The following is a 14,721-nucleotide window of genomic DNA, read 5'->3' as shown; positions in this document are numbered from 1 at the left end:
TCTGTAATTAGTTTATTTTTTAAAAAATAAAAAACACCTCTTTCATAAATTAATTATAATGTAAAACATATTTTTACCTTCATAAAAATTAATGAATTATAAAAGAATATATTTAAAAAGTGAATTATTGACTTTCCAGTGGGGAAAAAAGAAGAGAAGACAACAGCAGTAGCATGTGTCACTCATTAATGCACGTTTTTAATAATACAAAATGAAAAAATCAAAAGCCTATTCCATCGCAAGAAAGCGCTCCCAAAAAGCTATGATTTGAACCCCCACAGTGCTACGTGTCTTAATATAACCGACCTTTGAAATTTTAAATAATAATTAAATGGCGTTATTATTGAGAAGATTATTCATAATGATTTTTGAAAAAGTAAATAAAAACAAAGTTATTTATTTTAATGAATTAATAATTAGTAAAAATAAATATATACATAGAATACATAATCTTCATATCCATATTTCATTCTCATCCGTTGCTTCCTTTTCAATCCGATTCTCTCACACCCTTTAACCCCTTTTCTTTCCATTTTCATCTTCTCTCTATTTGGAGTTCTTTTTTTTTTATTTTTTTTTCTGCTTTTGATTCCTTTTAACCACTGGGTTGTTCATTGGCATCTGAATTTCCGTTTGTTGTAAAGGTATTTTTGTTTTCTTATCTCTTGGGTTGTTGAGTTGTTATTCTTGTTATGATACGTGATATGAAGAATTTTAGTTTTCCTTAAGGTTTTTTGGCATCAAAATAGGGTTTTTTGACATGGGTCTTTGGTTTTGTTTCTTGATGTTCTTCCCAAATGGTTTGCATGCATTGGGTTTTTCATGTGGGGTAACGTTTAAGGTTCCTTTCAAAACGCTCTCTTTTTTTAGGATGGAATCAGCTTAAGTCTTTATTCAATTTCTGTTACTGGAATGGGGAATTTGATATTAGTGATGAATGATTGTGAAATGACCTTGAGATTCCCCCTTCTCTTAAATCGTTGTTTTCTTTCTCTTGATGAATAAAGGGTTTTTTCGGGGGATATTTTTCTTGAAATTGGGGCACCATAAACACCTATTATTTTGCGGTAAGGTTGGTAAGGGGTTATTCTGTTGCAAGTTTTTAACTGAAATTGTTAAAAAATGGTGTGTTTTTTGGGGTTTAAGAGTATTGCTGATTCTAAAATGAGAGTATGATTCTGTTAGGGGTATAGAAATTTGATCTTTGCATTTTCAATGTTATAAATTAATATGAAATACATGAGGATATATTGGACTTTGGCAAAGTTTTTTTAGTTGCATTTCGTAGAAATGATCATTTCTTAAGAAATCAATGTTGTGAACTCATTGCTGCATAACCCAAAATATCTGTTAATATGTAAGTGATTTTGATTTTGAAGGGGCCTTAGGAACCTGTGTGTTAATAAATATGGTTTGTGATCCACATATTTTTCCTTATATTGTGGAACATCATCATAAATTTCTAGGCTAATTTCAAATATTTGGGTGTGCCTGCAATTATTGAATAGCTTTTGTGCCATGCTCATTGGGTGTAAATTATCAATTAATAATTCCACAAGTTACCCATTGAATGGAAACATTATTCAACATCACAGAGTTTTAATATGTTTACAATAGAATACTGGAAAACATGCAGCTATCTGAAGTTTCATTTGTCTTCTAAATCTCTGATCTCATTGGTTCTGCTTGTAGATCTGTTTTGTCCAAAATAGTTGCTGCTTTCTGACATTTTTGAAGTCTTCAATAGGGTATATTGTGGAGAAAATTCAATGGACTCTTCATACTTTGACTCTAATGGGGGAGTCTCACTAAAGCAAAAACTGAAATCGGCTTCAGTGGAGACAAAAATCCCTACTAGTGACAATGGTTGCTTTGAATGCAATATTTGTTTGGAATCGGCACATGACCCTGTGGTCACTTTCTGTGGTCACCTTTACTGTTGGCCATGCATATATAAATGGCTTGATGTCCAAAGCTCTTCTGATGAATCAGATCAGAATCAGACATGCCCGGTTTGTAAATCTGAGATATCTCATGCTTCATTAGTCCCCCTTTATGGCCGCGGAACATCTAATTCAGAATCTGAATCCAAGAAAATCCAGAAGAGTCTGGGAATACCTCACAGGCCACCTCCTTACAACTTGAATGCAGTGTTAACTTCTACTCGTCCGCGGCTGCGGCAGCCGCATCCCGGGCAGCAACTCCATCCAAGTTATTTCCAGGCACAATCACGGCCATTTCATTATGAACACTACATTCCTCACCTTTATGGAAGTTATGGTACCAATGGATTACCTTATCTTGGAGGTGCAGCTATGACTAGTTTCTTTAACCCTGTGATTGGTATGTTTGGGGAGATGGTCTTGACAAGAATTTTTGGAGTCTCACAGGCAAATTTGTTTGCTTACCCTCATAATGGAAGTGGCAGTCCTAGAATGAGAAGGCAAGAAATGCAGATTGACAAGTCTCTGAACAGAGTTTCTATCTTTCTTCTTTGTTGTATCCTTTTGTGTCTTCTCTTATTTTGAAGACCATTTTATTTCACTGAATGTATAGGCACTAGTGTGCAGTTATGAATATTGATACTGTTAGGGATATATACTACAGGTTGTGCAATCATGTGGATAGTAGATTTTGGTATATATTGTGATTATGATGATGTTTATTTTATGATGAAGTATGGAATGATGTTACTAGATTATAGTTTATGTTCCCCATATCAAGCCAAATAGATCATTTTTGAGATATATTTTCAGCTGATGAAAGCTTTTGGACCCAACTCACGCAGTGATAAATATCCAAAGGGCAGCTTCACAATTTTCAAAAATAGCTAGTGGCATTTTTGTCTTCAAATAATAAAACTAAAAAGTTTTCCAAAAATATTGTTGGTTATCCTAATATATTAATTTGTGAAAAAACATTTATTTTAATTTTATAATATCTTGTGAATTCAATTAAATTACAGGCCTTAAATACACAATATAGGGGCATTTTGGTTATTTCGTGTTTACTATTTCCAAAATTTAATTAAAATTTCCCATAATAGAAAGAATCATTTAAAATAAATTATTATTTCTCAAACTCAGTCTAAATTTTTTTAATAAAACAAAACAACATAATTTTATTTTTGGTTCACTAAGAGAGTTAAAATTTGGGTGTTATACCTCTTAGGATAGTCCTCGATGAACCCAAAATGGTGAGAATGATCACTTGGACAATTAACCTCTGACAAATAGACATATCGTGAAAGAGTAAAAAGGTTTATAACAGAGTAATCCTTTATGTTAACTTTGCCTGCCATGTAAAAGTCTTCTTGGCCAAAAACGATGACCTATACAGTAATTCCCAAAGGCAAATATTAATATCAAAGAACCAATTCTATAGCAATAAACAATGAGGATCAAAGAGAGTTAAGAGAAGGATTCACTTGAGTATGGTTGAAAATGATTAATCACTTAGTTTCAAAATTAAAGGATAACAGAAATGAGTAATTATTTCTTCAAAATAATTTAAATCAAGCACACGTTTATTCGACATGACGACATTGATCAAATATTATCTTGTTCTTCCTCAAAATTTGAATTGCATCGGCATATCTCATGTCGGGGATGCGAATCAAAGCCTTTGTCATATTAATATGGCAAGATTCGCCCATTTTCACAAGCTTTTTGCAACAATCCTTAGTAATGTTTTGGTCGAAAATTAGTTTGTTAAAGACTTCTGCTCCACACTCGTTGCCTAGTTCTTCAACACACTTGGACAAAAATTTATCATTTTCTGGCTTTGTTATTTCATCACACTTCTGAAATATCCTGTCAGTCTTGTCTAAAACTTTATCCCAATTTGCATCTTTTAACTTTGGATTTGTTCGAAGATCGGATATGGTGAGTCTGATGTGACAAGAATAACCTGTTTGAATAAGCTTATAGCAACAATCTGTAGAAATTGTAGCATTTTCATGACTCGGCAATTCGTCAAAAACATACTCAAAAATTTGTTTTCCACAAGATCCAATATGTATTGAACATTGAAGTAAAGATTCTTCTACTTCACAAGCTAAGATTATTTCCATTGTGGAAATAAACAAGAAAACTAATAAAATAAGAGACTTGTTAAGCTTTGCCATGAAATATGAGAAAAATACACTCTATAATGAATATTTTTGTTTTATGCATGTTACACTTGATGCTAGTTTAAATAGTGTGATTGTAGCAAGTTACAATATTTTTAATGTGAAACATTACAACATTAAAACATATGTTACAAATTGTAAAATTGGGTGTTTGAACTTTCTTAACTTCTTAATTAATTTGCAATGCTTGAAGAGTTATGAGATACGGATAACAAACTTTTAAGTTATGTTCAAATTAAAGATCATTTATGAATAAATTGAACAAAACTTAAATATGTTAATAAAATGATATTTTTAGATTGAAAAATATGTTGTCATCTAATCTTTATTTAATAATTTGAGACCTCTTGCTACCACTCCAAATTGAAATTTTGCCGTAAAATTATATTTTAATTATAGATATTTCTATGTCATATATGCTGCCTTCAAAAATGTAAAAAACAAACTAATGGAAGTTACTTGAACATTAAAATGAAATATCACTAGATTATAAGTTTTTCATGTCATCTGTTCTGCTTATAATTTGTTTAAAATAATTACATTTTTCTAACTTGTTTATAATATATATAAAAGTAGACTCTTTAATTATATTTTTCTAGTTATTAATTTTAATAAAATTTAATACACGTTTGAAGAGTTGTTAAAAATACACACAGAGAATTGCTTATAGATCAAAGACATTAAAAAAAAGTAAAAGACAAAATAATTCAATTAAAAGAGGAGATTCTTTAGTTAAAAAATTTAATAACAATTGAGTTTCTTGAAGTTCTAAATTTATGAAAATAATATAGATTCAAGTTTGATGAGTTCAAAATCTCAAAAATAGGTTTAAATACTCTTATTTTTTAATAAAATATTTATATTTTTTATATACATTAGATTTTTCACTAAACATATGCGTTTGGAATGCAATTTTAAATAATTTTTTTTTTTACTTTCTATCTCTTTTTTCTTATTTCATCAATGATACGAAACTTGATGTTAGGCAGAGTATTTTGATTTGCAATTAAAATATTTATAAATATAACTAATTTAAAATTAATGGTAGCTAAATAGGTTCTCACACCTTCTCATTTTACCTATTTTTTATTTTAGATAAATGAAATCTTAATTTATAACTCAATAAAAGAATTGTTATTTATATTTCATAATTTTTAAAGGCTTTCATATATATTATGAATCTTTTCTAAGTAAAAATTTTGCCACAACAGATCTTACGGCCAATATCAATTCCTTTGGTGTCTATACTATCCAACGAAAATAACTCATTCAATGTTCCTTGTCCTAATTTTCGTCAGTCAATTGACCTATTAGCAATTGGCAAAGAGTAATGTTATATTTTTTAATAATTTTTTTATTATTTTATAAAGTAAATATTATAACAATTATTTATTATATTAAATATTTGTCATTTAATAATTAAGAAAAAATTATAAGAATAAAAAGTTAAAAAATTTAAAATTATTCTTTGTACAATTCCCTCCGCAATCTCATATCTTAGCTTCAAAATCCTATGAAAAAATGACCGCAAGACGTAGTATGGATTTATTTTTCTTTTAAAGATTAATGAATTCATCAACGAAAACACTAAAGATTATGTTTGTTTGAAAATTAAATTTTAAAGAAAAAGAAAGAAAATGTAAATATTTAATTTTAAATTAATATATATTATTTATAAAAATAAATAATAAATTAAACTTATATTAAATTATGTATTAAAAAAGAGAGAGAGAAAAACCCTTTCCCATAATCTAAAATATATAAACAACCAAAAATTGGGTGTAAAATGTTTATGTTTTGATCTGCGACAGAGCATTTTAGAAATGTAATTGGTGACAGTGAATATGAGAAGTAACAGTTGCAATAAATATATTAACTTGATTTTGTTATTGATTCATATTGAAATTGGATCATTCATGCATTACAATCGTATATGCAATAACATTTGTAAGGGTTTCTGCCAATGCATCGTCCAATTCCTTGATATTGTATAGCACAATCGTCCTGACACTTAGCAAGATTGCACTTCTTTTCATCCAACACTTTCTGGCATTTCCTTTCTATCACTGCTTCACAACTTGCCCTTGAAGCAACTGAGAAAATGCAAAACCAAAGTTACACACAATACAACTTATCATTCAAAATCTAGTTTGGTTTAGGTTAAGTCAATCAAGTTCAACTAGTTCATAAATTTGGCAAACAACAGTCTTAAGAAACACATAAGAAACAAAATTAGATATTGAAGAATTATTAAACCTGTAAGAATAAGAGCAAGAGTGAAAATTAGTGTGAAAGAAATTTTGGCCATCTCCAACGATGATATGAGAAGTTCAGTGTAGAAATTATTCTTGTGTGTATACTATTTAGTTTAAGGTGAACTCAAGAATTTATAGTAAACGACTATTTTAAAGTGTATTTAAAAATATAAAGTAAAAAATTATGCATAAAAAAGTTTTATTAAAAAATATAAAATGTATAACTTTAGAAACTTATAAATAAATGTCATATTAAATGATATTCAATGTCAAATTTAATAAAGTGACAGTTTTAATATATATTTAACACAAATAAATGAAGGTTACAAAATTTATCCAATTTAAAAACTGATATATTATTTAAATATAAGTTAACAGTTATTATTATATTATATATCTATAAATATTTAAATTATATAAAATTTTATATATTTGGTTTTTTGATAATATTAAAAGAATCAACAATTGAATTAATTAAATTTATTTTAATAAAAATATCAACACCGAGTATTATTTTATCAAAATCAATAAATAAAAGATTGATAAAATATTTGGATTGGGGGGGTCGAAATCAAGTCACAAAATCCTTAATCTAGTAATTTAATTAGTGGTTAATCATTTTGATACTCTACACAAATGAACTAATCATTTAAACTAGTTCAAAAATTTGGTAACTGTGGTTTGAAATATTGGACTTTCAATCTAAAAAACAATTATAATCAACAATTTTAACAGAGGCATATGAAAGAAAATAATTACTAAACGTATAAGAATAAGAGCAAGAGTGAAAATTAGTGTGAAAGAAATCTTAACCATCTCCAACGATAATATGTGAAGTGCAATATAAAAATTATTCTTATTTGTATAGTATTTAGTTTAAGTTGAACTCAATAGTTTATACAGATAAACGACTATTTTAAAGTGTATTTAAAAATATAAAGTAAACATTTATATATAGAAAATTTTTATTAAAAATATAAAATAAAAAAAATCTGACTTGTCAGTCACATTATAGCTTAATATTTTTTTATAATATATTATTATTTTTTATTGATTACTCTTGAACACCTTCAATGGAAGGAATAGCTCAATAAAGAAAAAAAGACAAAATAATTAATTGCTATAGAAACAATGTTATTTAAGTGTCATTTATTTTTTTACATTTTTTATTCCTAAAATGAAAATAATTACATTTATTGTCCGAAATAAATTACAAGAAGTAGGCTGATTTTCCTATGCACGCTTTTATGACTTTGAGTCAATTACCAAGTCTTTATGATATTATATGATTGATTTTCTGAAGTGTGTTTTTTTTATTAATTTATTTTTATTAATTTCCTGAAGTGTTTTTAATCATACTATTAATATAATTTTGTAATAAAATAATACAGTATTTAATGAAATTAATATATTAAATTTATAATATTTTATTATTTTAATAAAAAATAATATACTTATATATATATATATTGCTAGATAAAGGGGCTAAAAGCCCTAAATTTTTTTTTTGCTAATAAACCTAAATTTATATATTTTCAAACATAGATTAAAAATTTATTTTATAATTTATTAATTTTTAATGTATGTTTAATAATATATATTAAGAATATTTATATATAAAAAATTTAACACTTAATGTAATAAAAATCATATAATAATAACATTAAAATGCTATAATTTTTTACAAAATTATATTTGGTGAGCATATATTTGTTGGGCTTTACTTCATTCAGTTTCAAAATGATTAATCACTTATATTCAAAATTGAAGGATAACAAAAATGAGTAATTATTTCTTTAAAATAATTTAAACCAAGCACACATTCGTTTAAAATTTTTTCTTCTCGAAAACAACTAAATAACATTCAAACTTTTTGTCTTAACGAGGAAAGACACAATGTTACTCTCTGAATTTTTAGCTCTATTTAATATTATAAGAGTATATTATTATTGAAAGTATTAAATATGTTTATGAAATTACATTACTTGCTTTCTATAACATAGCATAGACCAATTTAATAACGTTGTCCTGAGTATAGTTTTCTTGTTGGAAAAGAATACAAAATTATGCCTTTTATTTTACTCATCAAAGACTCACATAGTTTTGTATTGCTAAAAAAAAAATCAACACTCTTTGCAATTAAATAGTTTTGCAAATACAATTAATAGATGAAAAAGATGATAGAGAATTTGCGTATGCAAGAAAACAATTTAAAAAATGTAAAAATTAATTGATTTATTCTCTTTTATTCTACTTCTTAGATAATTTCTCCACTTGAATAAGTTATTCCACATAATGACATTGATCAAATATTATCTTGTTCTTCCTCAAAATTTGAATTGCGTCTGCATGTCTCATGTCAGGGATGCGAATCAAAGCTTTTGTCATATTAATATGGCACGATTCACCCATTTTCACAAGCTTTTTGCAACAATGCTTTGTAATATTCTGGTCAAAAATTAGTTTGTTAAAGACTTGTGTTCCACACTCAGCGCCTAGTTCTTCAACACACTTAGACAAAAATTTATCATTCTCTGGCTTGGTTATTTCATCACACTTCTGGAATATCCTGTCAGTCTTGGCTAGAACTTTATCCCAATTTGCATGTTTTAACTTTAGATTTGTTCGAAGATCAGAAATGGTGAGTCTGATGTGACAAGAATAACCTGTTTGAATAAGCTTATAACAACAATCTGTAGACATTGTACCATTTTCATGACTTGGCAATTCCTCAAAAACATACTCAAAAATCTGTTTTCCACAAGATCCAATATGTATTGAACATTGAAGTAAAGATTCATGTTCTTCACAGGCTAAGATTATTTCCACTGTGGAAGTAAACAAGAAACCTAATAAAATAAGATACTTGCTAAGCTTTGCCATGAGATACGAGAAAAATACAATGTATTATGAATATTTTTATTTTATGCATATGTTCCACTTGATGCTAGTTTAAATAGTGTGATCTAGAATTGAATCCATTTATGAGTAGAAGGAGGTTACTATTATAATTATATTTTTTATGTGAAACATTACAACATTACAACATATGTTATCAATTGTAAAATTAGGTGTTTAAACTTTCTTAAGTTCATAATTAATTTGCAATGTGTGAGGAGTTACACGGGTGGCAAGCTTTTAAGTTATGCTTAAATAAAGGATCATTTATGAAGATGCTATAATTAAAAATATATATATTAGTCTTCAATGACTCTTTTCAAACTCATACAAAAATATTTGTTCTATGTAAACTTATATATATATATATATATATATATATATATTATATATAATGTTAAAAAAAATTAGTTTTAGAGATACTAAATTTGTAACCCAATGAAATTTTTCCTTCATTGAAGAATGAATGTAGTAACCTGGAAATCGACATCCCACCTAATTCGTTTTACAACAAAATTTTCATATAGTTTTAAGCTTATTATTTTTATTTTATTAAAAATATTTAATTTAGGTAATAAAAATTAGAATACATTCAATACTGAGATTATTTTAACTTGTATTTTTTACTTTAAAAATACTTAAATGAAGAGCTTTAAGACATTTAGAAGAGAGTTTTTGAAGAAAAAAATATTTATTAATTTTAAATTAAAAATTATATATTATTTATAATTATAAATACATGATTAATATATTAAATTTGTATCAATATATTAATTTATATATTTTAGTTTTTAAATAATATTTATTTAAAATATATTTATTTAAAATAAAAAAACTTTCTTTCCTAACAATTTTTTGCTGACCGCTAAAATTAGTATAGAAAATACTCATTATTAAAAAAGTCAAAAGTAAAATATTCAAAAGTTACTAAAATCTAAAACATACTCTTAATTTTATTAGAAGATTAAATAAAATTTAAATAAAACAAATAATTAGAATTATGAATTAATTGCACACAAAAAAGGATAAGAATATTGTCAATAATAAAAAAAAAAAAATTCATAACAATTAATCAGTTTAATGACATCTTGTGAACCTTAGAAAAACATAAAAATAGGATCTAATAATAATGAGCAAAACTGTTAGCAAAATTACTTATTTTTCAAATTAAAATAAATCTAAACTTAAAAAAGATAAATGAAATTTAATACTAATTCATATACGTCCTGTTTCTTCCACGGTTTCACAATCCCTATTCAAAACTGTCTTAATCACGAAATGTTTTGTATATACTACAGTAGTCCTATTTTGCAAGGATAATTCAATACTAACACTTAAAAGTAAACATAATTGACAGAATAATCTTAACCTAAATAAATAAATGAACACTAAACATTTTTATTTAATGACAAGTCAGCAATACTGGCAATAAGATCATCAAGTGAGCCTTCCTCCATGTCTTTCCACTTCGCTGAATCATCAAAAGGTGATGGCACTGTTTGAAAGGAATTCTCTGATAGGGCTTTGTCCAACTGTTTAACCAGTTCACCATCCTCAGATGGAATGTCTAAATCCCAGATTTTGAAGATATTCTCGGCCAGGTGCTCCATCTCATACGTGGAAGAATCCAGATTACGTCCAAAATCAATGGTTTCATTCTCCTTCAGGTCTTCATTATAAGTTGGCAGAAAAGGATTTCCCTGAAAAGTGAAGGATGGCAAAGTCCCACTCTTTTCATCATCAGGAATTTGATTACTGCTTGTTTCTATCGCCATACTTACTGGTTTAACATGAAAAGTTGAAGAAGCCTCTGACAAGTTTTCCACATGAGAAGTTGAAGATTGCTGATTAAGTTCTAATGTACTACGTTCTGAACTAATACTGTAGGGTGGAATTTTTGTCTCTTCAACATTAGCACTGAAAGATTGCGATTGGGAACTAATAATTTCTAATAAAGCATTTTTCAGAGGGATCCAATCACTTTCTGAAACGTCAGAATCTTTATTTAGGCATGAATCAACCCAGGCAAGATCTTCTGGAGAAAGAACTTCATTCTGCCGATAACCTATGGAATTGAGAATAACAGACGAAACTGAAACTTTATTCTCTGCATCTTCGATATCCATAGCTACAAGTCCAGTGAGATAAATGTAAGTGAAAAGAAGAAAGTGTTGGGTTTTGCGTGGATGAAACTCAATTAATGAAAACAATATAGTAAGTTGTTTCATCAATATGGCAATCTTAATCACATTACCAAAATTTCTAAGGTATGGATTTACTTTAACATGAAATATCATCCCATGGCAAGAAAGGTATAGAAAGAACTGATTTTCATGTTCAACATAGGATGCATACATTCTCCATGCAATTTGGCTAGAAAATCCATAGAAAAAACAACCCCATATCACTTCCATAATTGATAAATCACACAAACAGGATGTAGGTGCCCCCAACATCCATCAGAGTATTTAGATGTTGGTTACTGTTACTGAACCAAGTGTTTTAACATTTCCAGTTGAAAGATACAAAATATTAATCTGTTGATCTTCAAAACTACACACATATATAACAAAGAAAAAAAGGCCATATGATTGCACATATAACAATGAAATATATGCATAAAATACGATGTCGAACCAATTACTCTAACTTCTGTTGATTGGATACAGTCTGATACAGGATCAAACAATGAATTCAACAATTGCATATTATATTTTTGTTGAAATCCAGAGCTTCAAATGGTAAAGCAAAAAAAGGTGAATCGTCATTATGACCAGATATCTACATCATGGGAGTAATATCATCAAGTAGAGATTAGGGTACTTCTATTTCAAAGATACCACCAAAAAGGCAATGGTTTTAAGACATTACGATAAATTACCAACAACAACAAAGTAAAATACATGACGGTGTTAGTTATATAGATCAAACTACACTAATCTCCATCAGAAATCACACTTTCAACAAATCTATTTAGAGCAAGGACTTTTTGAAACAAAGATAAGAGAATTTCATGATCAGAACAAAATCTCAAGCCTTTCAGAATAATGCTGCAAGCAATCTCCCTTAGAATCTACTATACTATCGCACAAAAATGCAATTAATACCAGAGTTTTTGCCATTCAGTGCCCTGTGTAAGTACTTACTAGATTTGGCAATCAAACAGGTGACAAATAGAAGAAGATATCCTTGCCATTCAAAAATTCGAAAAGGAATGAGATATCGCTTAAAGTCCTTAAGCTCAATCTTCTTCATTATCGTTCCTTATCATTCACATTATCTAATACAACAGTATCTACAGCACTTCAAAATTTCACAAAGCTTTTTTCCCCCATAAACATCACAAGTGCTCAAATAATTTCCATTCAGTACCAAATTTGACAAACAAAAATCATCACAGAAAAATTAAAAGCAAAATCTTAACCGTCCTAAAGTAAATAAACTCCACCACCCAACCCCAATTAGAAAAAGTTAAGGGCAATTAAACAAAATTTAAATTCAGTACCAAATTTTATCTTAGGAGAAAAAAGAAAAGAGGGAAAGAAGCATAGAAACCCACCTCTCACTAGGTTTTGAGGAAAAAGAAAAAATCACAAACAATTATGAACTTGAATTCCCTGTTTATGATATCAATAATCACTCCATAATTGCTAAACCAATTTACACCAGCAATATCGAAGAAACAACGAATTAAGAGCAAACATATAAAGCTCCGAATCAAAAATTTCAAACACACAGATAAAAATAATAACAGAGAGACAGAGAGAGAAACCTTTTCCCGAAAAAAAACAATTACCGTTGCAACGAAGAAACGAATCAGCGATAACCTGCAAAGCGAGAGTATACGTGGTAACGTAGACATGTAATTTAACTCTTCTTTAACTTTAACTGAGGTCAAAACCCAACTATGGTAAAATTATAACTACGATTACATCTTTCTTTTGGTGTCGATAATGACAAAATAAATATAAAATTAATTTATTATAAATTTAAATATATTTTTATATTTTATAAAAAATTAATTTTTTTCGTCTCGTCCTTAATTTCTTTTATTATATTATTATAGATTAATTCTTAATCGCTTAATAGAGTTATAGTGAAGTCAAACCTGTTTTTTATATTTGACGCAAAATTTTATTTCAATTCATATATTTACACTTTATTTTATTTTTATTCTGAAAAATTTTTATATTTATTCTTTATATATAACATATTATTTATATTTTATCTTCTATATGAAAAAATATATAAATATTATTATTATTATTATTTATAATCACATAACAAACAAAATAATAAATATTTATTAAAAATTATATTATTTAATATTATTAATATATTTAATTTAATAATATTATGTAATTTTTAATAAAATATTACTACACACACAGATATATATATATATATATATATATATGAAGAATTTTCTTTCCTTTTTTTAAAGCTAAAATAAATTGGCTTCAAAAACTTTAAAACACCTTTAAGATAATGTAATCTAATTTAGTAGATATAAGTAGTAGATAAAATTTGGAGAAGAGAAGCATCGTATAAACTTTATAATGTGAAATATTTCATGTTTTGTATTTTCATTAAATATAAGGAATAGATTGTGTTGATTTAATGACATTTTTAATATTTAAAAATAAATTATTAGATGTTGCTGATATTAAATATAAATAATTCAAATTTAATATTATTAATCAAATATCACAAGAATATATAAACAAATTTACTAAAGAAATTTGATTCTAATTAGAGTAGAATAATAATTTAATTAAACTAAACAATTAAAAAATAAGTCTATAAATTAAATCATGCTCGTTAAAAAAATATCTTTCGTAAAAAAAAATATATGTGTAACTCTAATTACGTGTAGTTATATATACGTTTTCGCAACTACTGCTATACAAAAGGTTAATGTGAATATTTGGAAAGATATAATTAGGACTATTACATTTGTTATAATAAAATAATATTAAAATTAAAATTGTATATATGTTTTTAAAATATAAATATAGTATAAAAATTAAAATAACTTGAAGGTGTGTGTGTTTTAGCCATTTTGGGGAAGTCAGAATTGGACACCTTAACCATAGAGAATAAAAATTGTTTTCTTTAATTTCTCTTCTTTTTTTAATAAATTGTGAATTAAAAATAAAAATGTGAGGATTCACAAAATGTAACAACAAAACAAAATTCAATGACGTATAAAAAGATTGGGATAAGTTTTAGAAATTATTAATTTAATCATAATGAAATAATTTTATTCTATTTTGTTAAGAGCTTTATTTTTTCCTTTTAAATTTTATTTAAGAAGAAGAAACACTTTTTGCATTTCATTATGCTTAAGAAAAGATCAAAAAATGAATAAAACTAAGATGTAAAAAATGTTAAAACACTATACAAGAAGAAGAACATACAGTTAAAAGAGTAAAA

The 14,721-nt window shown here is 26.7% G+C and overlaps 2 protein-coding genes across 5 annotated transcripts; one reads left to right on the top strand and one right to left on the bottom strand.

The window, feature by feature from the left end:
• The first annotated feature begins 463 nt into the window (after positions 1–463).
• Positions 464–2,697, top strand: LOC113865471 (E3 ubiquitin-protein ligase RMA3-like). Of its 2 annotated transcripts, none has more exons than XM_027500048.1 (2): positions 464–644; positions 1,693–2,667. In XM_027500048.1, exon 2 carries the CDS (start codon positions 1,770–1,772, stop codon positions 2,526–2,528), a length of 759 nt encoding a protein of 252 aa, XP_027355849.1. In that variant the 5' UTR covers positions 464–644; positions 1,693–1,769; the 3' UTR covers positions 2,529–2,667. The 2 variants fall into 2 exon arrangements, with proteins under 2 accessions (XP_027355849.1, XP_027355848.1); XM_027500047.1 differs by having other exon boundaries at positions 469–644; positions 1,748–2,697.
• A 7,733-nt stretch (positions 2,698–10,430) lies between these two features.
• Positions 10,431–13,121, bottom strand: LOC113865479. Of its 3 annotated transcripts, none has more exons than XM_027500066.1 (2): positions 13,058–13,103; positions 10,431–11,413 (listed from the first exon to the last, which is right to left on the bottom strand). In XM_027500066.1, exon 2 carries the CDS (start codon positions 11,409–11,411, stop codon positions 10,674–10,676), a length of 738 nt encoding a protein of 245 aa, XP_027355867.1. In that variant the 5' UTR covers positions 11,412–11,413; positions 13,058–13,103; the 3' UTR covers positions 10,431–10,673. The 3 variants fall into 3 exon arrangements, with proteins under 3 accessions (XP_027355867.1, XP_027355866.1, XP_027355865.1); XM_027500065.1 differs by having other exon boundaries at positions 10,450–11,413; positions 13,082–13,121; XM_027500064.1 differs by lacking the exon at positions 13,058–13,103 and adding an exon at positions 11,540–12,234 and having other exon boundaries at positions 10,479–11,413.
• Between the last annotated feature and the right edge of the window lie 1,600 nt (positions 13,122–14,721).

The sequence above is a fragment of the Abrus precatorius genome, unplaced genomic scaffold, assembly GCF_003935025.1.
Source record: "Abrus precatorius isolate BTA unplaced genomic scaffold, Abrus_2018 Scaffold4, whole genome shotgun sequence".
NCBI lineage: Eukaryota > Viridiplantae > Streptophyta > Magnoliopsida > Fabales > Fabaceae > Abrus > Abrus precatorius.
Note: the sequence above shows the minus strand (reverse complement) of the source record. Positions and strands in the feature narration are given on the sequence as shown.